The following is a 27,551-nucleotide window of genomic DNA, read 5'->3' on the forward strand; positions in this document are numbered from 1 at the left end:
CTCTCGCTCGCTCCCCGTTTTCTGTTGAAGATCAAAATGGAGATTGTTGGAGGGAGTTCCCAAAACACACCTAGTTTACTGAATAACTCCTGGGCAATGATGGTGGTGTATCATTATAGTTGGATCAGTGTCTGCAACGACCTTACCCATGTAGTAGCATTTTTACACGAGAAATGTCCCAGTAGACACAGACGTGAAATTCTAGCAGCTGGCCTCGTTAAAAATATCAAACTCAGGCCTGGCATTGCAGTAACCCAGATCTATGACCACTAGAAAAGTTACTAGGGTCAGAATTCCCAACTGTCTCTTGTAGTCTTGGTTCCCTTTGAAGGAATCCTGGTATCCGGATTTAAAATTAATATAGAAGAGAGCCGGAAACTAGACAAAAACAGTCTATTGAAACCGATGCTAATATACATCCAACATCAAACATTACTGTAAAGACCACATTGCAATCAAACTTTCCTCCAAGTTACCGTACCATCCAGGTAAACTTGCTGAGACACGATGTCATGACTAGCAAAGGAAAATACAGTATCTATAGTAGCATTAAAGTCACAATCTTATTCATATTTAAAAGTGGTAGTATCTCACAATCTTATTCATATTTAAAAGTGGTAGTATCTCACAATCTTATTCATATTTAAAAGTGGTAGGATCTCACAATCTTATTCATATTTAAAAGTGGTAGTATCATCACATTAGACAACTGCAGCACTAAATTTAGTATGAGTTCTCAGCAGGCTGCGAATGGTATGTTCTCCTCCTCAATTGGGATTCCGGAGCGGGCTGCTGCAAAAAGATTTTGGTTGGGTCACTTGGATCGACATACCTGCAGGCCAAAAATTAATTAGAAACAAAATAAACTATAGCCCTAGAAGAAAGATGAAGACAACTCCGCTAGTCTACTCACGCATGTCTCATCATGTCCTCCACTGGAGTCTGAGCAGCTTGTAGTGGGTCAACACGAGGAGCAGAAGGAGCAGAATTTGCCATTTGTTGATTATACTGCCTCACAGATGCAATGAGATTCAAGAACAGAGGGACAAAAGTTCCACATCCACCTTCCTTGAACAAAATCTTGAAGGAATGAGTGGAGTAGAGAGCCCTGTGCTGATCATCTGGAACTACCTGTTATTGCCATAGCAAGGTCAGCTATTGGAGCCACAGGAATATAACTTAAAACACCCCACTCAAGAGGCTTCTTTATACTTACAGGTTCGACAAATCCAGATATGTTGTTGCAGAAAAAGATTGGCTGGTTAAACTTTTCACCATGCACATATAACTGACAACAATAGCAGGGTATTGTTAATTATGAATGCAAAATCGCAAGCTTAGAGGAAAATTGAAGAATATGCAAGCAGCTAAATTCAGATACCAGCTAGATTGAGATCATAAACTGAAGAAAACCGACATAAGTATTGACTTCAAATCAAGAAAAACAATTTCAAATGATATATCCTCATAAACCATTTCCTATTTTTACATAAGTCCTCATAACTTACAAGATATTGCTGATGAAATCCTATTAGGCATGCAAAGCTAATGTCTACCCTATTGGCAATTTAAAGAAGATTGAGTAATGTATATAGCACTTGTATAAATTTTTAAAGGTCGGTTGGATTTGGTTATTCAGGTTTCATTGGGGTGGATCATGTCTGGACAGCCACTAATAAAATTAGCTCTGATTTTGACTTAGGGTCACATCAAGGGTGATCAAGATCCAACCCCAAAAAAACAAGTGGGTGTAATTTTGGACCCAACCAAAGCAAAATAGTCAATCAGGCTGTCTCAGGTCTTATTGGATCAGGACCCCACTTAGAATATGGGTAACCCATCCCAACTCCAGACAAGTTCTATATCAATAGGGCTATGGATCCTACTATGAAATTTCCTTTTTAACATTTCAACTGGACAAAATCAAATTCTTGAAATACAAGTTAGTTTTATTTTTTTTTGATGTTAAACATCTTTTTCAGGCTTTAACTTTACATTTCAAAAACTTAAAAACAGAATGATAGTAGAAATAACAAAATGTATATAGTGCCTAATCTCTGTATTCTACTAAGCTGACTCTCATAGCCATGAATCCTCAATACTCATATCAGAATGAAAATACTCATCTGTCTAAATGTAACATAGATCACATTGTCAAGAAGCATGAAAACTTCCAAAGAGCTCAAAGTTCAGAATTTAGCAAGCATACAAATTAACCAATCACAGATTTCAACAATTTGTCACACAGTTCTACAGATAGTGCAAAAATTGAGCAACAGAGCACCTATTCATTAGACCAATGAACAATACTAAAGTAAAATAACATGAAATGTGCAGAAGTTCATACCAGGGGCATATCAAAAGCCACAAAGTTTCCAACAGGTTTCCTAGCAACGAAAACCATACGTATATTTGACAAGTAAATAGTTCCCTTCACTTTAACATGATCACCATGAGCTCTGATAATAGTATGTTTGTGCCACACAAAAAAAAAAAATAGTCAGCCACCGTAAACCAATAGTGGAAAATTATATTCATACTAAGTTTAGAGAAAATCTATATCCTGCATGTACTTATACAAATTAAATGCATACCACAAGGCAAAATTTAGTCAGAAACTTTGCTACACATACATATATAAATAACAACAAATGCTTTAGCATGCATATTAGATTGAATCTTGTAGGTAAAATTACTAAATTATAGTAACTGGCGATTAGCCAATTAAAACTACTTTGCAGAAACAGTACTTCTGCTTCTATATTGTTTATATGAGAAATATTCATGTGCAAATATAGACAAATGCACGTAGAAGATCATCTCCATAATTCTTGTGTTATCCTTCACTTATAATACCACAAGCAACTATTGAAACAGAAGAGAAAAGCAAGTATGCTAACACTAACTGATTAAATTAGAAACAACCATGCTTATTTAAACAGAATGCACTTCCTGTGGAGCAATTGGTGCTATGTCACTAACTGAAATTAAAAATTCATTATAGAAAAGTTCAGAATACTTTGCTTGATGTTGGAAAACAAATCGCATAAATTTGTTCTTCAAGCCAAATTGAGATGATAACAAACAACAATAACAGCAAGATATTCAGTACACAATACTTAAGGGACTTTATAGATATGTATTAATGCTACAAACTATATGTTCACTAGGGCAATAGAATAAGTCTTCTGTAGTTGATGAGATACTCTAAATTAATCTTCTTCCTAAACATTGAAGACAACTTCAACTTGAAGGATATAATCCTTGAAAATTCTACAAGAGATTCTACATGAGAAAGCGAATGAGAGCTTGATTATACATCTTACAACGTAGAAAATCCCTATCCATGGAAGAGTATGGATATGCTAATCACTTTAAGACCCCAAAAGAGGTCTATCTTTCTTATTGTGTGACCACTTCATGCCTAAATAATACTATCTCAATCACTTATAATTTTCTAAATGGTTTCTTGCTTTTGAGATGCTAAACTCTACCTAGAGAGTTTCATCAATGGTCAGAAAAAACCAAGCAGATATTATGACTATCAAGATTCGCAATCTCAGAAACCAAGCATTCATCGATATCATCTTGGTGATACGCTAGGTATGCGATTGTTTCGATGTACTGACACTTAGTACAGCCCTCATACGATTGACTGATTTGGTACCTGTATAGTACACCCAGTAAGCACCAGTACGATGTACCATGCTGACTATAGTTAAACATACAATCTTCTTCGCAGCCCAAACTTCATACTACATATTGAAGAATTAATTGGCCAACTTCTATTCATTCTGATATAGCAAAGCAAGTGTCAATCAAACTCTTGGAATCAATTAATACAATTTCATCTTTTCCTTGTAACATATTCACTTATGGGTGTTGCAGCAAGACACGTAGATAATAAGAAGATGTGTTCTGCTTCTATCATCAAGAAAATCTCCAAAGATTATTTTGGGGTTTCTTACTTCTTCCAAAAAAGTAAAGTTTCACAATTTTGTTTGGCACTGAGAGCATGAAGTCATATTTGCATTCTTAGATGAAATTGTTTGGTACTGCCTAAAATTGGGAACACCCTCTATGATACCTCAAAGTCAACTTTTATGACAGCAAAACTGAAAACTCAGATCCATCAGCAATTGGTGGAGTGGTATGGGGAAACGATCAATTCAACTTTTGTGATGTTTGGCTATATTTGAATGAAGACATATAAGAAGCAGACACTGAATAGATCAGAAAAAAAAACTGTGAACAAGTGTGCAACCCTCTTTTACAATGATTTAACTGTCAAAGGAAATTCTATATTGACATTGCTCAAATGGATGGTGAAAAAGGCCTCTCAAGATTCGACACAATATTTGATAAGCTTTATGATGTTGATAAAGCAGCAGAATATCAATGATACTAATTACCGGAAAAACTAATGATAGTAGTCCAGCTAGGAAAGTGGTCAATAGGCTAGATATCATTGCATGCTCTTCTTTGCATGACAAGGCACCAGTTCCAGCCATAAGCCATAACCAAGACCCTTCAGCAGGATCAGTTTCAACCAAACGTCTAGAACTGACCAAAACCTTATAACCACAAGTATTTCGGATCACATTCAAAATGTTGCTTCAGATCAATTAAGATTTATTTTGTTTTCTTAGCAAAAATGAATCTTAATATCACAAACTCAAAGATATAAACGCATAAAATCAGCATAACAAATGTTTCATATGTGATGACATTGTTAAACATATTGTTTGCTGAAACTTTTTTCCCCTTTCTCATTAATAACAGGAAACACTTTCTGAAGGATTTGTCAATAGAACAATTTTAATCATTCTTACACTGACGCCAGTTTGTGTTTTTTCAACTTTTTCTTCTGCTTCCTTTTGGAGGTGCTAGTACAAATACATGGTAATGCTTATATCATCACCGTCGATCAAGCCTTTTTTCCCATCAAAATAGGATTCAGCAAGATGCATGAAAGGATCGATAAATATTTTATGACTAATCATAATTCTAACATCAACCACACAACAATTGGTGCCAAATTCATAGCCAAGGAAAATACCAACGCCTCCCGTATCTTATTATTACACGAAAACATAAATTGTGAAATGTTGATATCAAATGTTTATGTTATCAAGACGAAAAATAACGAGATAATGAAATAGAGTCTACTATTAATTTTGATTTCGTTTTTCAAAAGAAAAGAGAAGAAACCGAAAAGAAACAGGTGAAAGAGAGGAGACCCAGGGATCTTGTCGATCTCAAACTCGACGCCATCCCGGGCCAGCACGAACATCTCGCCCACAAAGGGGACGGGCATCCCGTTGGCGAACAGCTGAGGATTCAAAGCCATCTCTCGCTCGTTTTTTCTCTGTTTCGATTCCTGCTTCTCTCACCAAGATTTTTAGGTTAGATTCTCGCAGCACACACGGGGCCAGGGGCGATCCCCACCACAACAAAATGGAATGAGGAAAGAGGGAGCCCGAGGTTGAAACCGTGTCGGTTGCTCGCTCGAGGGTTCCGGATAGATATGGATGGAGGTTTCTTGCCCCACGCTGCGTCACAGCGTGTCGCTGGAACTCGGGGTACGATGTCCTCTCGGAACATGATAATGATAAAATATGTTATTCTCCCCTCTACGTTACATCATAAACCGTTTGATTAAGAACTAATGAGACCAAGCAGAAGCCAACAAAGCTACGGACTAAGTGGCTATGTACATGGCCAACCACACCAGTAGCACCGTATGGGCAGAGAATGGGGAGCTATCTCGGGAGCTCTATAATATTCTATTTTCCAATTTTATTAGACGCATCCATATATATATTGTATAAATTATCCGTGTTAGCAACAAAAAAAAAAACTAGCCATCACTAGGGTATACATATAAGGCATACTACGCCGTCTCCTTTTGATGACTTGAAATATACGGGTCCATTTATCATAGGAATATGACCGTGGTAAATGAATGGCATTATAGACCCCAGCAGTGCAGTGTTGACCTCGTATCCCTTGATGTAGAGGCAGAATTTGCTTCTTCTAGGGTTCTTCATGAGGGTATCATTCTCTCACCCAAGCGATCAGCACTTGATGCACTCGTGAATTCTTCGTGCGCCCAGAGAAGGAAACAAATCACCCCTTGCAAATAAGCATACATTGCCAATTATAATGACTTACATGTAGAGAAGAATCAATCCATATATTTGCTTAAAATCCACATAAGACATTTATTTTCAAATATTTTAATCATGTATATATGTTATCATAATTTCCAGCCAAGATTATCATCTTGCATATAGTTTGATTATCATGAGGACAATTGTGTAAAGTGATATCACAATTGGATGGGTGGTAACTATTATAGTAAATCATTTCCCATTTCTAAGTGATAGGTGTGCAAAAATTAATTTACCCTTGCAAATACGGGTCTGCACTATTACGTGAGGTCGGTTTAGGAGAAGAATTGAAACTAAACCCATTTGTATCGGTTTCTAAAGCTGAAACCGAAACCAATTTGATAGTTTATAAAATTGAATGAAACGGAACAGAGAAATTCAGTTCGATTTTTGTTCGATTTATCAAGCCGAGGAGATCCAATTTTAAATTTATTGTATCATACTGAGAAGATATCTGGATTGTTAGTTCATGATAGTTTTCTTAGAGATTTTATTCAAAAAATCCACCTAAGAAGTGTACAAATCCTAGAGGAAAATGAGAGTGAGAGAAAATAGAACTTGTAGTGGGGGTAGACCAAAGAAAGATTTTGGATTCTCACCAATATCTTGTTGACATCTGACTCCACAACCTCTCTTCACCGTATCAAAGAAAGGCATTATGATAAGAAGTTAAGCGACAATTGGAAAGGGAGAAAAGATCAAAAAAATATAGAGGAAAGAAAGTGGTGAGGACTTGATGAGTAGATTCCTAGCACGGAGCTTCATGAACAAATAGTGGAGTTTGAAAGATACAAGATATAGAAGATCAAGGTGATCATACCGGTCTCAGATTTCTAAGAATAAAGGACTATATTGTAAGAGGCGGCTAACATAAGTTGCCAGGATAAATCAATGACCAATAGAACATGATTATTGGTCCGACAATTACAGAGTGATCATGCTTGTGTATGTGCTTAATGAGAGATGGTTGACGATACCAGAACCACCAAGAGTGAAAATTAGATGTGGAAACCAATAGTTAGAATAGACAATTATTGCGTTTGAAGGTAGTTAGTATGTATTAATATAAATAATAGAATTGTACTTTCTAAAAGGTATCTTTCGATAATCTATCTAATAAAATTATCTTTATCTTTATCTTAATTTTTATTCTAGGAGTAAGCTTAACTTAGATTTTCTATCATAGCCCAGCCCAGTGCTATATTCTTAGCATAGCCCAGTGTTGCACTCCTACCATAACCCAACACTACATCCTATTGTAGCCTGGCACTATACCTCTATCTAGTTCCATCTCTTTTGAATGGTGGTATAACAACGGTAAAAGTCTTTGAAGGTCAAGGTATCTAGACCTATTGTATACTCTGTCTTTCTTTCGATCAACACCTTTCTAGCTAATCTAACACTAATGGCATGCCCTCGCATGCATCTACCCCTTGCCCCAAGCTTGGAGGCATGCCCCCTACCCCAACCGAGTTTTCAAGGATCTTAAGTTTCTTGGCTTGCCCATAGTGGTTTGAAAAGGGCAGCAACAAGCTTTCTGGCACGCTAGGTGGGACCACTATGTAGCTACCATTAGATAATGTGGAAGGAGATTAAGGAAACAACTACAATAAAAATGGCTATAATACTTGGGCTACTCTTGGAGTGGTATCCAGCTTCTTTGGCTCTGATTCTGGAATCGGTTGATAGACTTATTTCTATCATTGAAAGCTAGTATGGTGCACTACAACACATTTTAGTATATATTGTGGTGAAATTAGTCGATCCTACCTTCATGGTAGTTGAACTGGTTTTCTTATCACTGCAGTACGAGAATGCCGAGGACTTTAAGTCATCCATCCTTTAGATTTTGGCCAATCAAGAGGAAGATGTCGAAGACTACTATGCAAAGTCTTTGGGTTGTAGAAGCTGAGACAAAGTGGAAATCCTATCAATGAATGTAGGATTATATTAGATTGAACAAGAAATTGGTATTTTGGTCTGGACTCGCACTTGGAATCATCAGTTGAAGTACTTTACAGATTATTGTTGATGGCATTGGTGAACCTATGTCGATGTAGGTCTTTACTGCTAAAGCGCATGATCCCTTGGTCGTAATGGATGGAAGGCAGTAGCATTATCATCCTACAACATAGCCCGTTGCCATCAAAAGGGTTGGGGGGTAACCATATCAATAGAAGCCACTATACTTTCCTTGAATGGTTCATATATTAGAGCTATTTGCCAGGGGGGACATGACTATATGAAGGCCAATTCGGCCTGGTACTTAACAATACGTGTACTTGGAGATCCTCATATGGACCGTGGATAGGATGGATTTCTAAGCTAGAAAATAGTCTGCTAAAGGATTGAAGAAGTAATGAATTCGATTTGAAAGAGGAAATAATAAATAATAGTATATACTGTTATCATTTCATAAGGAGGCGTCGCACTAAGCTTCAGCCAGCAGGTTAATACAAATAACTTATTACGAAGATAGACTCCACTCAAGATCTCTCATAGCTTTTCTAATCTCGTTCTTGCTAAAGAGGTTGGGACATCAAGTAGTCTTACTTCAAATATTGGGATTAGATTCTTTCAAGAGAAAATTCAGCTAGCCAACATTGAAGATCATCGACCTAGGAGGGTGGCCAAACGACGATGATAATTGTGGTCAAATCATTAATGAAAGTATGTAAAGCAATTACAACATGCAAGAAAATAAAAAAATGGACAATGTTATTTTATTACCTTCAGCTAATATATTTACACAAGTGTACATACAAGGCCGATTATAATACTCTCAAGGTACTCACTTTATTCCTGATATAGGCTATTAAGGCTTTCGCTATTGTACGCCCGCCAGAGCTTCTGGATGATTCGATGTTCTCGATGATGGCAACGGAGGTAGAATGAGTGGAGTGGGTTTCGGGCTAAAAGGGTAGATACAATAATTAAGAGTGGAAACAAGAGAGGTCTACCCTAATCCGTTCAAAGATGGTGAAGATACGGAATTACTCGAGAGCTGGTTGAAAAGATGTTATCTTGTCAATTTGGAAGCCTTCAACCAAATAGCAAGTTTGTGGTGATAGTATTCTAATTTGGCAATGCAATTTGCTTGTAACGATGCCTGATTCATGATGGTGCTCTAATTTGGTAAACTCGTTCAAAATTAGTTGACCAAAATAAATAGGTTGGGCTGGCTAATACTCATGTCTCCCCTACCATGATAAATAAACAAAAATCAATAGAAGACATGAGGATAATCTAGAAGAAGAGGAGGGATGGGCACTAAAGAGAAAATGCACGACCTATTTATAGAAGGAAGGTGTGCCTTGCTAGGAGATTCCTATTAACGTAGAAGATAATGTTGAATCCTTATGGATGAGGAGGATTCATTGAGCAACGTGCGGGCCATTTCTGTACCCAAAAGTATTTCACATAAGGAGATGTGACGGGAGAGGAAGGCTCAACGAAATCAGATGAGATATGAGTGGATGACCAAAGGTAGATACTTGGGTAAAATGGCAGCTTTTGGTCAGTGGATCAAAACCATAATTGTGGAATTTTTATTATATAGGTATCCTCAGCCAATGAGATATTGTGATATTATTTATACCATATTTTAACAATCTAGCTAGAAGCTAGAAGCTAGAAGCAAGCACGACGTGGATTAAGTTTGATAGAATTAGAGTAGATGAGAATCATATGACTCTTGCTAAAATGGGATAAAGTTCGACTATAAAATCATACTAATAGCACTATAAATACAACAAACTTATAATGGTTCGGTGTTAACCCTGCACTTATATCCACTTCCCAAGACATCCTACTCGAGAATTTCTACTATAATCCCTCAAAGATTATAGTCCAATTATTTTGACCGGGCTTATAATCAACCCAGTTGATTTTCACTAGCAATCAACTAAAACCACACTTGAGCCTAGAAGGCTCAATACAATTCAATTCAAGATTTGGATGAATCTTTTTCTAAGTTTCAAACTCTGAAACTTATCTTAGCAGAGTATAAGAGAAATACAAAGTAAACAAATCACAACTCCTAAAATTTAAGTACACAAAAATAAATGGAGCCCTAAATCAGTTGGTTACTCCTGATTAGACTTGAATGCTCTTCACTAATTCTCTCTCTCTCTCTCTCTCTCTCTCTCTCAGTAGTAAAGGATGTGATCTTTCAACTCTTAATGAATGCACTTGAATGATCTCCCTTAGTCCATTGACGGGGGTCGATTTGTTATCTTCATGGATCGACTCTCCAACTAACTAAATTTTGCTGCTCTCTGTTTTTTGTCTGTGGCCATTTAGTGGTCGACTCATTTTTTTATCGGGTGGACTCTTGTTTGACTGGAATCAGCTCGTGTTCTTCATAAGTCGACTCACCAATATGCAGATTTCTACAGTTCTCTATCTTTTGTCTGCGGCCATTCAGGTGTCGACTCATTTGTTTCTAGGGTCATTTCTTGTCTAACTAGAGTTGGCTCATGATTTTCATAGATCGACTCACCAATATGATGAATCTTATAGCTTTCTGTCTTTTGTCTGAGACTGTTCTGGGGTCAACTTGTAAATGTGTATCAGTCTGCATTAATGTGTCAGGATTGACTCGTTGTAATCCAGAGGTCGACTTTGAGATAGCCTAAGTTGAAATTCACTATTATTGCATTCGAGCATTCAAAGGTCACTTCAAGGTATTTTTGAAGGTGCAAAGCTTGAGATAATTAGACTTTTTTCTCTATGTTGAGAGTTACGGAAAGATTTTTTCTTGACTTTATGCAAATATTCAAATATACTCCAAACAACTAATTAGCAAACTTTTTATTTAAATATTTTGCATCATCAAAATCAAACCTTTTGGGTCAACAAGAGTGAATGTAGTCGTTCTGATTTTGTAAAAAAAACTAGCTATTATTATTGTCAGATGTAGAGGGGTCGACTCGACTTCTTCAGGAGTCGATTGTGATCTTCATGGGTTAGCTCTTCTTCTTCAAAGGTTGACTCAAGAAAGCGCTCACTTTTACTACATTGTGTCTTTCACTTACGACCATTCTGGGGTCGACTCATGCATGCCAAAGGTCGACTCATGTTTTGCTTGGGTCGACTCGTATTTTGTTGGGATCGAGTTGTAGAAGAGCTATTTTTTCTCCTCTATTTTTTGCCTGGGATTGTTTTAGGATCAACTTGATTGGTGCAGAGGTCAGTTTGTGGAAGCATGCCAATCATTTTCATTGTACGGGATCGACTCATATGCTTCTGAGGTCGACTCCTGAATCCCTTCAAAAATGAAGTCTTCCATCTAAGCCTATGGACATTCAGGGGTCAGCTCCTTTAATTCTAGGAGTTGATTCCTCTTATACTAAACTTCATAAAACTGATTTACATCCTTCCCATCTTGAGCGTTTTGAATTGAATACTTCATATATTTGGGTCACTTTGAGATTATCTTTGCTTCCGGTAAGTATTCTTATATACTTCAAAAATATAAATAGTAATATTTTTACTCAAATATCTTGTACCATCAAAATCAAACCTTTTAGATCAACAATTTTTTCCTTTTCTTGATGATGACAAAATCTTTAACTATCAAGAGAAAACAGTGTGCAAGAAAATAAAAGATAATTAATGTGCCCACTGCTAACCTTTTTGATACCATCATGTTTATCATGTCCAAAAAGTTCATGGCATTCTTTACTTATCCTTGATTGTGTTCATTACATTGATAGTGTATTAATTGTTCTTGATTATGATCATTACACAAATAGTGGCTTTATTGTTATCAATTCACGTCTCTTTAACGTCTCACATCTTTTGATTGTGTGCATATCTTTTTAGTATGATCATTTACTTTATTACTTTCTCCCCCTTTTTTGTCATTATCAAAAGAGGTAAGTCTTGAATTGAAGAATGAATTATGTAACAAACAAATAACGACAATATAAAGAACGTAACTAACTTTATTAAATCTCATATTAAGCATCTAGAAGAGATACGTCATTCAAAGTACAAAAGGTAAGATATCAATGGGACAAAACATACCTATGAGGTCTCTTGGGTGAGGTACCTAGACACTGTAAGGTAACATCCTATAAGACTACTTAGAAGATGATGACGAGCTCTGTTGGGGGCAATAAATGGTAGAATGCCTAAATCTGGGGACACAGAATCATGAGGGACCAAATGAGAGTAGGTGGAGGATAGATGGGTCGAGAGACTCTAAGCTCCTCAACAAAGCACCCAATTATGTCGACAAAAATGGAAGCGGATGAAGTAAGAAACTCGGTCAATAAACATGTATCATACGGTTGTTTGTACATACAAACGTAAACAAATGTACGTACGACATGAATTTTTTAATAATACATTATACAAAAACAAATATGGACCATACAGAAGCATTATTATATGAAATTATAATACATAAGTTAGGTTACATCCACATATATGCATGCATGTATTTTTTCTGGACAAGGTACATCATTCATATTTTCTTACAAAAAATGGATAATGTGAATTTTAAAGAATGTAAGTCATAGATGTGTTTCAATAGTTTTGGAAATTATTAATAATTTACATGATACATTCAGTCGTGTGTGTTGGGGGGGGGGGGGGGGGGTGGTGGTGGTGTGGAGAGAGAGATACCCCTCCTGAACATTTAACAATCTGTATGACAAAGCAACTGAAATCTGAAATAACATTGTAGAAACTTAAAATGTTTTGTTGCGGTGGGGAAATACTTGTAACATCTACTCATCAACATTGCCTCGGGCAGTTACACATCTGATGGAATTGGAAAGGAGGGCCTGCAAGAGATGCATAGTAGTACAGGTATCTCTGATATTTACATCAAAAGGAAGATGCATGTCCTATTGACCTGCGAAATTTTCATAGATGACATTTTCAAGGTGGTACAACCCATACATGCAACGACAAGGATGTTGAAGATGAGAAAAAGGAGAGAATCCTCTCTACAGGCTCTGGTCTTCATGGTACAGGTACAAGCCAAAACCGAAGCGAGCACAGGCCTTGCAGAAGGCTATTTCTTCTGCTGCTGCAACTGGTTCTTCAAACCTGTCATCATTTAGAGACACTGTTCCAGTGGACTCGCGGTGTGCCTGCATTCATATAGGACAGGCAAAATTCGGTATCACGAAACCTCGTTGCTTATTTATTAAAAAAAATGCCGTTTCATGCTAGCCTTTATAAGCTTTTATATTATTTATGTAGCTGTATATCTTCATCCAAAGGGATCTGAAGAGAGATTTTATACACTCAATGGACAAAAAAAAAACCATATGCATAATTAGATTGCCATTGTCAGGTCAAACCACAACATACTACATTTAGCCATATCATGTTAGGTATTCATCAATATTAATGCCACAGATTGTATAAATATGTGCAATCTATTCTCAATATTAATGCCCCAGGTTGTATTAATATGCACTTTGGAAGTTCTGATTAGCCAAAGGTTGCAGAAGAGCTCATTTTGCTGGCAAAATTCTGCCACCTTCAACCCCTATAAAACCTGCCAGGACCAAATGTTATGCTACCTTCATAATAAATTCTAATTTCTAGATCTTGTTAGTGCAAAGCCCCATGGTACTTTGAAGAATAGTTGCATTTGGCATCATTACTGGTTTCTTAATTTTACAAAATAGTAAGAAAGCCAGTCAATTTTGTTTTGTTTTCAGCTTATTAAAGGGAAAAAGGAAATTGACAAAATTGGGTTTTGTTTCTGAAACAAGTATCAGAACATGTTTGCTCGTGGTAGTGGACCCAGAGATGGTAGCAGCAGTAGTGTTGGTGTCGCTAGTAAGCTAGGTTGAGTGGTGGTAGTGGCATCAGTGATAGCAGTGGTGATAAATCGGTGGTGTTGGGTGGCAATGGCAGCCACGTATCTGTGGCAGCAGTGGTAGTGGTAAATGGCAAAGTCAGTGGTGGTAAGTGACAATGGCAGTGTGATTATGATGGTAATGGCATGTCCGTACTGGTGGATGGCTACAGAGATGGTAGTCGGCAATAGACTATGGTGACTATAAACGTGGTGGTGGTGTTCTAGCTTTCCAACATGGTACGTCGTACTGATCCGAATCGGAAGATACGGGGCGTACTGAACCGTAGCGGTACCGGTACTCGGTATGGGTGGTGTACCAATACTTGGTACGCCAAAAAAATTTTCGTACCAACACTGTGTTAGTGTGACATCGGTACGGAGTCTGGTGCCGAGACGGCGAACCTTACTTTCCAAACAAAAAAAACCCCAAAACAAATATCTCTAAGTGGAAGAAATATTTGAAAATTTTGATTTTTATCTACAAATAGAAAAACAAGCTTTCCCAAACAAATCCTAATGGTTCAATTGGCTTTCTTGTTCAGATTGGACTTAACCAGGATAGATAGATGTCCACATCTAAACCTAGATTGAGAGGGATTATGAGAGAAGTTGGGGTAACTTCACAGTTATGCATAGGCCCTGACTTATAGGGCAGAGTCCTATAGATCTCTGGGCTCCACCCTAAGGTGTTCCTGGAGCAGCCCCAAAAACCACTGATCAATTACTGAGCAACTCACTCCTCTTCCTCTCCCCTCTCTCATCCTCCTTTCTCTCTTCGATTCCCATCCAGGGTTTTAAAGTTGAGTTGTGGGAGAAGACTTGTAGCTTCTCCAACTGACAATGGCGAACTCTTGGTAATCCCATGATGCAGCTACCAGGGATTCAATTGGGCTTGTATGGAGAGTAGTGAATTGAGATATGATTTTGCTTTCCTGATCATATATTTTACATTTTTTGAAATTAGAAGACTTATATAGCAGCCTAAAACATTGATAGTAAACCTACTATTGATTTCTAATTTATGAGACAATTTCACAACTTCCAAACAGGACTATCTACTCAAAAATAAAATAAAATGCTATAATTTCACAGCATTGATAGATGATTCGTGTAACAACTATAACTGCCATCATGGCCACCACTACCACTGCTATTGCAAATGCAAGCCACAACGCTACTGCCGTGATTGCCAGCAAATATTTCTTGTTACTAAAATAATGAAAATGTTGCAGCTTCCCGACATGTATTTTGCTCTCTTTTTGAGCAATAGCATGTTTTTACTTTCAAAAACTCAAAACAATATAAAGAAGGGGGCTTTGTTCTGGGCGGGGCGAGGTACAAGCCCATTTCTAGTTCTTAGAAACAACTAAACTGGCTGCCTTGCCAGAACAACCCACAAATTGATCTACGATATCTTGCACTATATGCAAATTGCAGAGCTGACAACAGGATTTCAGCAACATGGATCTTCTCTAACAGAGTATGCATTTACCATTGCTAAATTGGAATGACATTATCTTTAACATAAGAATTTTAGCTTAGATAAAATGTATCCAATTTCTATTAGTTGGATGGACATTCTGAGGAATATTTTAGGCTATTGCTAGATGGATCGAGTTTAATGTATCATCAACCAAAAGATGTTAATGCATGAAGATGGAATTTAACATGCTTTTATCATTTACAACCATTACATAAGTAACACATTTGCAATATTCTTCTAATTGTTGAAAAAATTTGAATTATACATGCTTGTTTCCTTGGTTTTTATTCCTAGAAAATTAATTTAATAAACATTTACTTAATATTCATGATTCATTCATGACTAATTCAAGAAATATGTATAGCTTGCTAAGCAATGGTGCTATGTGTTGGTGGTGGTGTTTTGTGACTCTACTGATCTTGCATCTCCCACACTAGGTTTTACATGAAAATTCATTAACATAGCATCATCATTCAGCCTTTTCTCAACTATCTGGGATCAGCTTTAGGAATCCTTATTTGCTAATATTCTTATTAAGGTCACCACTAATGTTATTGCAAGCTACTCATGTCTTTCCTCACAACCTCCATCTCTATGAAATAAGTCTTTCTCTTCTTTTCTTGCAACTAGCAATATAAATTGAAGTATCTCTCCTTATTGTAGCCCTCTTACATCTTTGTTGTACATACCCACACAATCTAGATGGATTTTTCATCACTTGGTCCTTAATTTGTAAGATTTCTACAGCTCTTCTAATATTCAATTATCAGTATTTTCTTTTTAGTTTTCTTGTACATCTATCTTAATATTTTCATTTCTACCACAGACAACTTGTTTTCTTGAACCCTCCTTATTGTCCAACATCCCAAGCCACAAAAAATTACAAGCCTTATTGTTATTCAATAGAATTTTCTCTTAAGCCTCCAAAGTATGCATTGATCACATAATACACCAGAGGCACCTCTCCACTTCATCCAACCAACTCTAAGCCTATTACATATATCCTCATCTTTGTTGCCACAATTTTGCATAAAGGATGCTAAATAATGAAAGTAATCTTTCTGCAGTCTTTCTTGTCCATTAATCCTAATCAGGACCTTATCTTCATTTCCATTTTCACTATATTGTCTTTGTTCATTGAATTATAAGCTCTTATCGATGGAGATCCAAGTTCATGCCATGTTGCATCATAGGACTACGGTTTAGAGACTTTATTAGATTCAACTACCATTTCTGTATTTTTCTTTTATTTTCTGGCTATTTTCAATGTTAGTGGGTTATTTTGCGTTCTAAAGCTGAGAGATTATATGATCTCAATACTTATCTCAGAACCTAATTGCTGTAGCGCATTACTGTTTGAGACACTGTTCATGATATAGTAACCGTGCCTTATTAGTGATAATTTTGGGTTTTAAAAATATAGTTGAATTAGGGTTTCTATTTTTTTCTAAAAAGGAACTCTAAGGATTTGATGTAATGAAAAACTTTATGTAGATTATGAGTGAAATAAGAGAGTCTTTGATTTTCTTTACTCTTGTGGACTGATTCCGCAAAAGGAGATGTGAGACCTTCAAACCCTAAGTGTGATTACTAGGTTTTAAAGTGAGTCCGATATTATCTTTTTGCTTCGCTTCCCATTATTTTTGTTTTTTTTTATATGTCTGATCCTGCAGGGACTTATTTGGTCTCTTATTGATCTTTCTTTTGATTTCCACTTCTCATGGGATTTTTATTCGTCACATCAAATTTTCTTTCACAATAATCCACAAAGCACTAAATTTCAGATATTTAATTGCATAAACCTTTAAAATCTCAATTTAAGCTCTAGAATCCTAAACTCTAGGTTAGGCAGTAACTATCTGTTACCTATTCTCTTCAAAAATATTATCCTCCTAGTTCAGTTTTATTGACAACTCAGATCTGCAATTGAAATTCCAGCACTTTCTAGGCTTCAATCTTATCCTAAACCCTTCTAGATCCCCTTCCCTCAACTGTCCTACATCAGTTATCTACTAAAGCTTGCTTCCATAAATCCAATTTAGTGTTTACTCTATTTCTTTTTCATCAATCAATACTATATTGTCCATAAATAACATACAGAAAATATATTTTCTGCATATTAGCAGTAAGTTCATATATAATTAGTGTAAAAAGATATGGGCTTGATTTTGATCTTGGTGAAGCTTATTGTGCTTAGAAATATACTTCTTGGAGAGGACAGGCCTTGGTGCAACCATAATGTTCAATGAACCGAGAGTCGTACCAGCTAGCAACCGGTACGGTATGGTATAGGTACATATCATACCGAACCCAGCATACCAGAACTAGGGGGGAGAGGGAGAGGAGGGAGAGAAAAATGGTGAGTGGAGAGAGAGGGAAAGAGAGAGAAAGTGGCCAAGGCCTCTAGACTTACTTGAGAGAGAGATCGGACATGGAGAGAGGTGTCAGAGGACGGCTTTGTGAGGTTGTTGAGGCCAGAGGAGGCAGGAGAGGAAGAGAGGGGAAGCAAGGGCTTTGTGAGGGCTTCAAGAACTTTAGCCGTCCCACAGCTCCAGATCCAATGATAGGGACTAAGTGAGAGGATTCTCCTGACTTGGACGTCATTTTTGTCGTCGGACATGGATGAGACACCATCGGACGATGTCATCGGAGGACAAAGGCCGGATGAGGAGCCGATTTGGCACTGTCTAATGAAGCCTGGTAAGGGTGCTCTATTATGACCTGAGTGTCACGAAACACCCTTTTTAAGTATGCAGCATCTCGTAACACTGCCATGGCCAATTTGAAGCCAAATTACAAAAGTAGGGGGTTGAGGTCAGGCTAACACGTACTTGTAAAAAATATATCAAACTATGAAATGGATACAAATTTTACATGAAAAAATTCATAAAATAAGCATACACCCTTTAGTTTGATTTTTTTTAATTTTTTAAACCTAATTACTAAATTCTTTCCAATCTTTTGGCAAGTTCTCACTTTTTTCCTTTTCCAAATCTTTGCCCAAGCAAATCTGTCACTACCTATGCTCAACAGGCTATCCAATCAAGAGATACTCATCATGCGCTGTATGTCTAGTAACTTATCTTGAATAATCCTCTCTCAAAATATGAATTTACAGCTGATATACAATTGTAAGCATATCATTCCATTTCATGCTCCCTCTGATCTCATTAGCATACAGCAGTATTATCCGAAATTTCAGTAGTTAATACATCTGTAATCACTCAAAAAGAATTTGTGCATTAAAGTTAAACCCTGAAAATGTCTATAAGCTGTTCCCAAGTAGTAATTAAACCTGCTATCATTCTCACGCTTGTCTTTGATCTTTCCAACATCCTCATGTACTACGCTGCATTTTATTTCTCAAGTACACAAAGATTCTTCCTTTATGTCTATATATTGCCAATAATTTCTTTGCAAGAATAAATTGATGGTCATTCCATATCACAGGCCATTTAAGCTATAGAAGAACTTCATTTACGATATAGGTTAACTGTTCCATCTGTCTTATATCCTTTATAAGTTCATATTGTTTATGGTAAGTGCTTGAATCTGCTGCTACTCTCTCACCATGTTTAACAAATTTCAGGACCTCACCAATCGGTAGCACTTACTACTTTCTTCTGACCATCTTTGGTGTCATCATCATGTCTACTTGAACACCTTTTACTGGCATCTCGCCATCCACTAAAATAACTCTCCTACATTGCATTTCTTTTCTCTTAGGCTAACTAAGGCTCACTTAGAGTCTCAAATGCTTTTCTGTGTAGAGGCTTCACATCTCCCTTTTCTTGTCTAAGAAATATAGTTAATGATCTTTCAATTTGGCATGTGGATAAAGTAGTTTATGTTAATGAACTTGGTTAGTTCTTTTCCCTCTCTCTTGTAGTGCTATCACTAATGAGCCATCACTTAAAATCATTAGAAATGATCCAAGAGGATCATCAAACTTGATGTGGACCATTTTAGCTACTACGAATAGGGCTCAAAAGGGTCCAAGAGCAAGATCCGCCACATCATTAAGTTGAATCACATATCAAATTTCTAGATGCCATAACTTGGTCATTCGATGCTGATTGAGACGATCTTCTTTTCTATTTAGGTAACTTTTCACGATCTACAATGTAGCACCAAGCCCCTAAGAGTTTGAGAAACGGGCTAAAATTCCATTTTTTGGATCCCAAAATAGGTCGATCAAAACAAAAAAAAAAATCAGAGAAGATTTTGATCGAGCATATCTTCCAATTTAGGAAAAATTAGAAGAACGACAAAAGAAAAAAATGATGCAGGAGTCGAGATCTACCTTTTGCAGGATTTTAGCCATTTCATGTTTGTTTCTACTAGTTATGTCTATTTTTGGAAAGCTTATCCTATGAAAAAGAATCCAACTTGAATTATGTAAAAGCAGATTTCAATACCATTACCAATAGAAGCTATGTACCTCAGTTTTGATGATCAATTGAATCATCAATGAAAGAAAGGAGAATGTAAATCTTACTTACGCAAAATTTGTACCTTTTCTAATTTTCTTTTGAGAAGTTTGAGATAAGCAAGTTGAGAAAAATTTTCCATCTCCCCAATCGGATCAAGTTAATATCAGAGCCTTGGTCTTCTGTCTATGGGGAGCCTTAGTGTATGGTCCAAACATATGTCTCAATTGGCGATGCCTTTAGCACAAGCACTAATACCTCCTATAGCGAAGTTGTCTCCCACGTATGAAGACGAGGAACTACCATCCGGCAAAAAAAACCAAGGCCAGAAACCGTCTCCAAGCAAAGTTAAGTGGTTCAGCCGCGAGGTAGGAAAGCAAGCATTTTTTCACCTTCAATTTTGATTTAGTAAGAGCTAAATCTCCTAAATAGAATGAGCTTTTCATCCAGAGGGATCATCAGACTCAATATGAACTACTCTAGCCACTACAGATAGATCCAGGAGCAAGATTCGCCACATTAGAAAGTTGAATCGCATGTCAAACTTCAAAAAGTTGTAGTTTGGTTATACAATGACGTCAGATTAAGAAAATCTTTTTTTCCTCTTTGGATAACTTTTCAAGATCTACAGCGTAGCATCACCAAAGTTTCATCATTTGAACCATAAAAAGGGCCAGTCAAAACAAATATTTTCTTTTCGAAAAAGATTTTAATCAAGCATATCTCCCAATCTAGAAAGAATTCGTAGAGCAATAAAAGGTAAAGTTAATGTCGGGGTCGAAATCTACCTTTTTGTTGGATTTTAGCTTTTTCATATTTATTTCTACTAGTTATATCTATTTTTGGAAAACTAATCCTATTCGAACTAAGAGAGTAATCTGACCTAAATTGTGCAAGAGCGAACCTCACTACTATTATAAATAAAGGTTAAATACCTCAATTTTGATTTATCAATTGAAACATCAATTGATCATCAATGAAAGAAAATGGGACGTAAACCTACTTTTGTAAATTTTTCACCTTTTCTAAAAATTTTTGAGAGGTTCGAGATGAGTGGGTTGAGGAAAATCTTCCTTCTCCTCAATCAGATCAAGAATCTTAAAATAGCTCTAACATGACCTTGCAATTGTAAATTAAAAAAAAGGTTAATTTTTACTCCTCTTTCTATTTAAAAAAAATGATGGTAGAAAATACAACATTGCATCCTTATTAATAGTTTAATTGGAGACCGATGATGCTGTTATCTAGCAGTAAAAGTAAAGAGCAGATGCTTCAACATCAATTATTTCACTCGTGTCACAAGAAATAAAGATGAGAGGCAAGAATCATGAATCAAGAACAAAACTGCAGTGTAAATAAATACCTCTCCATCTGATCCTCGGATTGTAACACGATAAACCACTGTTACACTTCCATGGTTGGAGAAGGTAACATCGCATACTTCTCCACACCAGCCTTGAGAAAAAAATATCAATGAACATATAAATAGTAGATTTTAAATTATGTGCACTGCTTGCAATAAGTATTTCTAATGTATATCAAATTGTCCTAGCCAATGTTAGTTTGACCCCTATTAGAAGATTGATGGCCAAAGCACAAATATATACAGATATTGAAATGAGAAAAGGGTAGTCCATCGATATCAAGAACAGGCATCAAGATGATGCCAATGATAGGTACCTACAGAATGAGATATCTTTTGCACTAGCTTACATTTTAGGGCTTGTTTGGATGCAGATCTTATCAGATTGATAAGATCTTCCAGCACGAACTTCTCTTCAGAAAATGTGCTGGAAATCTGGGCGATAAAAAGAGATTAGGCAGCGTCGGGAGAAACTAATCCCTGGTTTATATGGATAATGAATACTTTTCCAATGTATCTTATCTCTCAAACTAGGGATTGGTTGCTGCTCCAACCGTCCTGATCATTTTCAGAAGAAGTGTTCGGAAGATCTTATCCAACTGATAAGTTATTTCGGCCTTAAAACAGGCCCTCGAAACACCAAATGTGATAGGACTTCACTCCTACTACAGAAAAATTGATTTGCTTAAGATTTTTACGCAATGACAAATAAATCACCCAAATAAAGTAGCTGTACTGCAGACCAATATGAACAGGACTTTGCAATCACCATTTATCAAATTCAGAAACAGGTCTGCCATAAAATTAAGAAAATGTTGACCTCAAGATTCTAAAAAATAAATGACTTGCAGCTGGCAGATATAACCTATGAGGTCTGCAGATTTTGTTCAGGGAGTTATTTTACTCCTATTGTGTGCTTGATGTCATCTGGTATTGTACATACTAGATTCATAAATCGTCGTTTATGATATTAAAGCTTGACAAAGAAAAAAGATTAAGCAAAGCAGCTTCAATGAGATAGGCACAAAACCCAGCAAAACTAGCAATTAGCAGTATCTCCAAAATGTTCTTGTTCTTTGCTTTGAAGCTGAGAATGAGGGTCCTACTTACATCAGTCTCGGATCTATGGTCATGTTGGAGAAGGAGCAACATTTCTAAAAAGTGGAACTTTAGTTGGGGTACAACTGTATCTACGGCATGTTAGCAGTTCTGGTTAGAAAGAAATGCAATGAGTCTTCAGCAATAAAGAGGCATCTCAGGCCATTACACTGGATGGTATTTTATTTCTTCATGAAGATTCGACTACAGTGTGCTCTGATAAGAAAAGGATAATGCTAAAGCCAGCACTGGATCTTACTCTTCTATGCATTGTTTTGCTTTCACAGGCTAACCATTGTACTTGAAGTTTTCTATTAAAAATTTTGGATTGGGCTTTGGCTTTGCCCAATTCCTTCCCTGAAATTAAAAAAACCTCTGAAATGCTCTTACTTGGAATATCATGATAGGACTATCAGCATCAGAATTATAGTAATACAGGAAGAGAGGCTGACCTGGGGCATAAAAGCTCAACATTCTGTTAGTATGATACCTACATAAACAAGCACAAGAATCAGCCCAGACAAGATAGAGGATCAACATAGCATTATATCAAAATAAATATCATAATGTGAAGGCGGTAATGCATTTCAGAATCATATACTTCCATCACTCAATTGATTCCAGCATGAACGGATAATTGTGGCTGCCTTAAATTAGTATCTTTTTCCTTTTGATAGACATTAAAAAACTTCATCAAAAATCAAACATATCGAGAAAATATGGATTTTATATTTAATGAAAACAATTCTCTATACTTAAGTTATATAATTATTCCTTTTCCCTTGTGTTGCTAATTGTTTAGGCATATTATGCCACAAACCTCAATTTATCTAGGACATGTAATGAATCTAATGTGAGTTATTTTGGGAAATTTTCTTAGAAGAAATATGGAATGCAAGCCATAAAAGCTTGGAAATCCGATTTTTAAGTAGCAAATATATTAATGATAGATGATGACTATTAACACCATGCCATGAAGCTATGTCTATATATAAAGCTAAGGTTCACTATCTCAGTCCTGGATCCCATATTGGTACCATATTGGTATACTATCCATGTGCCTAGTATAGGAGTTAGTTTGGCGTAACAAGACCAACTCAGTTTGGTACCGCTACAGTACGGTATGCTTGATACGGGGTGGTACATAATAGCATGGCGAACTATGTACAAAATACCTCGGGTTATAAGAGAAAAAAGGGAATAAACAAGAGCTGATGAAAACTAAAATAAGAAATACAATGAGAAAAAGAAAAACATGCTAAAAAAAAAAAAAACAAGTATTAGCCCGAGCAGTATAGAGGATCAAAATAGCATTAGATCATAATAAATATCATAAAATGAAGGAAATTGTGCATGCCAGAATCTTCTAATAGAAACAAAATATTCTTTTATCACTCAATTTGATTCCAGCATGAAAGGATAATTGTGGCTTCCTTTAGACATTACAACATTGAAAATCAAAGATATCAAGAAAAATATGCCTTTTATATTTAAAGACAAACAATTCTCTACACTTAATGTTATTCTATTATTCCTTTTTCCTCATATTTCTAAGTAAGTCTAGAAGTATACTACTTGGACATACGATAATTATAAATTGCCACAAAGCTCAATATATATAGGGCAACAAAACATACTTTTATCACTCAATTTGATTCTAGCATGAAAGGATAATTGTGGCTTCCTTTAGACATTAAAACATTGAGAAAAATATCGCGAAAAATATGCCTTTTATATTTAAAGACAAGCAATTCTCTATAGTTAACATTATTCTATTATTCCTTTTTCCTCATATTGTTAAGTAAGTCTAGAAGTATACTACTTGGACAAATAATAATTGTAAATTGCCATGGAGCTCAATCTATATAGCGCATGTAATGAATCTAATGTGAGTTATTCATTTGAGAATTTTCTTAGAAGAAATATAGAATGTAAGTCATAAAATCTTGGTATTCTAGTTTTTTAGTGGTACGAATATCAAAACTAGATACTGACTCTTAACACTATGCCATAAAGCTCTGCCCATAAATGAAACACCTCTGGAAACAGAAAGAAGGAATATAAGTGAGCCAATAAAAATTAAAATAAGAAACACAATGAGAAGAAGAAAATATACTGCATTAAACAAACTCAAGAATTAGCCCATACAGGATAGAGGATCAAACAAGCATTGCATCATTAGAAATATCATAAAGTGCATGCAATGGCGCATGTCAAAATCATTCTGACAGAAATAAACATACTTTCATAACTCAAATTGTTCCAACATGAAAGGATAATTGTGGTTGCCTTAAATCAGCATCTTTTTCCTTTTAATAGACATTAAAACATTGAAAATCAAAGATATCGACAAAAATATGCCTTTTATATTTAATGAGAAACAATTCTCCATACTTAATTTATCATTTTGTTAAATTAGTGTCTAACTATGCTTAGACAGTTAGCAGTTGTCAATACTATGCCACAGAGCAAAATCTGTGTTAGATATGCAATGAATACACTGTGAGTTATTCATTTGGGATTTTTCTTAGAAGAAATTTGAGATGCAAGTCATAGAAGCTTGCCATTCTAATTTTCAAGCACTAAATATATCAAAACTAGATAATGAGACTTAACACTACGCCATAAAGCGCTGCCCATATGTGAAACACCTCGAGACACAGAAAAAGGAACGTAAGGGAGGTAATAAAAATTAAAATAAGAAATACAACAAGGAGAACAAAACATACTACACTTTGACAATAGAAGTCAATTTGTATCGAAAAAGAGGGGAAGCTCACCAAAAAAAGGAAAAAGAAAAAAAAGTAGGGGAAGAAATGAAAAGGAAGAAAGCAGCCAAAATGGTTAATAAGATGAATGATAAAAAAACATCAGGTAAGGCAAATTATTGTCATGCAAGAGCAGGACCGGAGTTAATACATCCCAAGCTGCCAGTCTAGGTGGAAATATCATAAGTTTCTTCAAGATTGGAAAAAGCAGACTACAAATGATTCCTACCCTTCAAATCCTCCTCGCCTAGTGGGACATAAAGTACGCCATGTCCCCATATAAACTAGCAATTAAGCAGAATACGATTGACAGTGTCATTATTCTAATAAAAGAACAAATCAATGCAAAGTATATAAAGTCTCCTTGATAATGGTCATGTCCAAAACAAATGACCAAAAAGTATTACTGCACCATCTACAAATCAAAAAAGCAGTTGATCAATTCCACAACATGAGAGCCTACCATACATAGACACACAAGCCTACGATCTCATCTGTTTGCTAGAGTCCATAAATAACTAGCACGCACACACACACGCACACACACAGAGAGAGAGAGAGAGAAAGAAACAAGCCTACGAACTGATTTGTTTCCCAGAGTCCATAAAAGACACTCAAGTATGCACACACAAACTCTAGTGCTATTGTTACATATAAAGCAATTGTCCATCAGGTATTGTCAACCAACTCTAAACCACAAAAACAGATATATTACTAAAACATCACTCTCCCTCCCTTAACAACCATAAACTGGTAAATGGCATAGATTTATAGCTATCACTGTCGCATCACAATTAGGGCTGCTCATATACTCTCTTCATTTGAGAATGGTTCTCCACTAAGACTCACCCTCATTCTCTAACCTATAGACCAGTTTTCCTTATCATATCTTTCTTTCCAAACAAACAAACTTTTCAGCTTGATTGCTCTCTTCTTGCAAAGCATCCATACAAGCGCTTCACTTGCAGGAAAGATGGAAACCACAAAAATATGACTTCAAGTTCAAAACTTCCTGTTTGGCCAAGATAAATGAAGATGCATACAATCAAATGTCAAGAGCGCTAATACAATATTAGCAATGGTCAGTCCACCAGAAACAATCAACTATACTAGCAAGCAAAGGGTTTAACTAACCTTTCAGCTTCCAGATCCCAATTATAGTAACCTTTTGATTTCCCTGATTCTTAATATTAACAGCCACCTGAACCCTGCGATCGTACATCCAGATTCTTATCCGAGAGATCATACCGTAATCAACCCAGGACATTGACTTCTATACATAAACATAAGTTGCCCTCTGAAAAGGACATGGATATAGTTTACCAGGAAAAGAAGACAGATATTATCAGCTCCACATATAATGTTAGCAGCAGATCATCCATATTTTCTCTTCCCATTTCCACAATCTTACCAAAAACTTGCACGTCAACAATGATTGATTTACTGGTAACGTCCCCCCGACATTTCCTCGACCCTTTAGATACTAATTAAGGTAAAAACTATCGAGAAATAGATCTGAGCACATCAGAAGCAACTGGAAAGAAGGAGAGAAGCAGCTACGGGAGAGGGAGAGACAGGGAGGGAGAGGGAGAGGGAGAGAGAGAGATACCAAGGGATGGAATTGTCGGCGGTATTAATGATCTTGTCGGGGACTCGCTTGTTGAGGTCCCGGAGGATCTCCGCAAGAGGGCGGGTGAGGCAGGACGCCTTGTCTAGGGGCACGACATAGTTGGAGTTGGGCAGCGCATCGGCGGCCTTCTTCCCCCCGTTTCCGGTGCGCTTATCCAGCGCCGCCGCCGCCACCCTGCGAGGCCAGCTGATGCTCCCCGCTCGCGGCCTCCGGGCCACGAACAGCGTCCGCACCTCCTCGGCAGCGGTGGCCGGCCGGAAGCCCGACCTGCTGTCCAGGAACAAGGAGGCGCCGGGGGTAGCTTCCATGGACGCCAGCTGAGAACGGAAAGAGTTGGGTAAGAAAGAAGAGGAAGAAATGGGAAGGGGGGGGGGAAGGAGGGCGAGAGGGGGGACTTGGGAGGCGCGACCACTGACCTCAGTCAACTTTCATGCCCCTCTTTCTTCTGCGGGTTCGGGTTGTATCCTTTCCGCGAAGAACGGCTAATTTCCATTGCATCAACCGTGAAGAATGGCTGATCATATTTTGCACATCTTGTAAAGCGTTTCAATTGTCTGCACAAATCTCATAGTGTACACGAACGAATGAATCGCCTTTTGGATCGTATTTTGTACAACTCTCAAAGCATTCTAATCTTTTTTTTATTCTATTTACTGCATATCATGAGGCACATGCCTCCACGCCACTTGCCGAGAAGAGGCGGTGGGCTTGACCTTAGCCATGGCGGCATCATGAAGCACATGCCGCCACGCCACTTGCTGAGAAGAGGAGGCGGGTG

At 36.8% G+C, this 27,551-nt stretch overlaps 2 protein-coding genes across 3 annotated transcripts; both read right to left on the minus strand.

Annotated features, from left to right (window-relative positions):
- Positions 1-519: 519 nt before the first annotated feature.
- LOC103721779 (UPF0664 stress-induced protein C29B12.11c) lies at positions 520-5,565 on the minus strand. The gene is made up of 5 exons (XM_008812117.3): positions 5,241-5,565; positions 2,348-2,459; positions 1,217-1,288; positions 914-1,131; positions 520-832 (listed from the first exon to the last, which is right to left on the minus strand). Exons 1-5 carry the CDS (start codon positions 5,348-5,350, stop codon positions 724-726), a joined length of 621 nt encoding a protein of 206 aa, XP_008810339.1. The 5' UTR covers positions 5,351-5,565; the 3' UTR covers positions 520-723.
- A 7,267-nt stretch (positions 5,566-12,832) lies between these two features.
- LOC103721778 (DNA repair RAD52-like protein 2, chloroplastic) lies at positions 12,833-27,290 on the minus strand. 2 transcript variants are annotated; one of them, XM_039117409.1, is made up of 5 exons: positions 27,190-27,290; positions 26,753-27,090; positions 22,828-22,865; positions 21,278-21,369; positions 12,833-13,279 (listed from the first exon to the last, which is right to left on the minus strand). In XM_039117409.1, exons 2-5 carry the CDS (start codon positions 27,079-27,081, stop codon positions 13,133-13,135), a joined length of 606 nt encoding a protein of 201 aa, XP_038973337.1. In that variant the 5' UTR covers positions 27,082-27,090; positions 27,190-27,290; the 3' UTR covers positions 12,833-13,132. The 2 variants fall into 2 exon arrangements, with proteins under 2 accessions (XP_038973337.1, XP_017701828.2); XM_017846339.3 differs by having other exon boundaries at positions 26,753-27,195.
- Positions 27,291-27,551: the final 261 nt, after the last annotated feature.

Source organism: Phoenix dactylifera, unplaced genomic scaffold (genome assembly GCF_009389715.1).
Source record: "Phoenix dactylifera cultivar Barhee BC4 unplaced genomic scaffold, palm_55x_up_171113_PBpolish2nd_filt_p 000214F, whole genome shotgun sequence".
Lineage (NCBI taxonomy): Eukaryota > Viridiplantae > Streptophyta > Magnoliopsida > Arecales > Arecaceae > Phoenix > Phoenix dactylifera.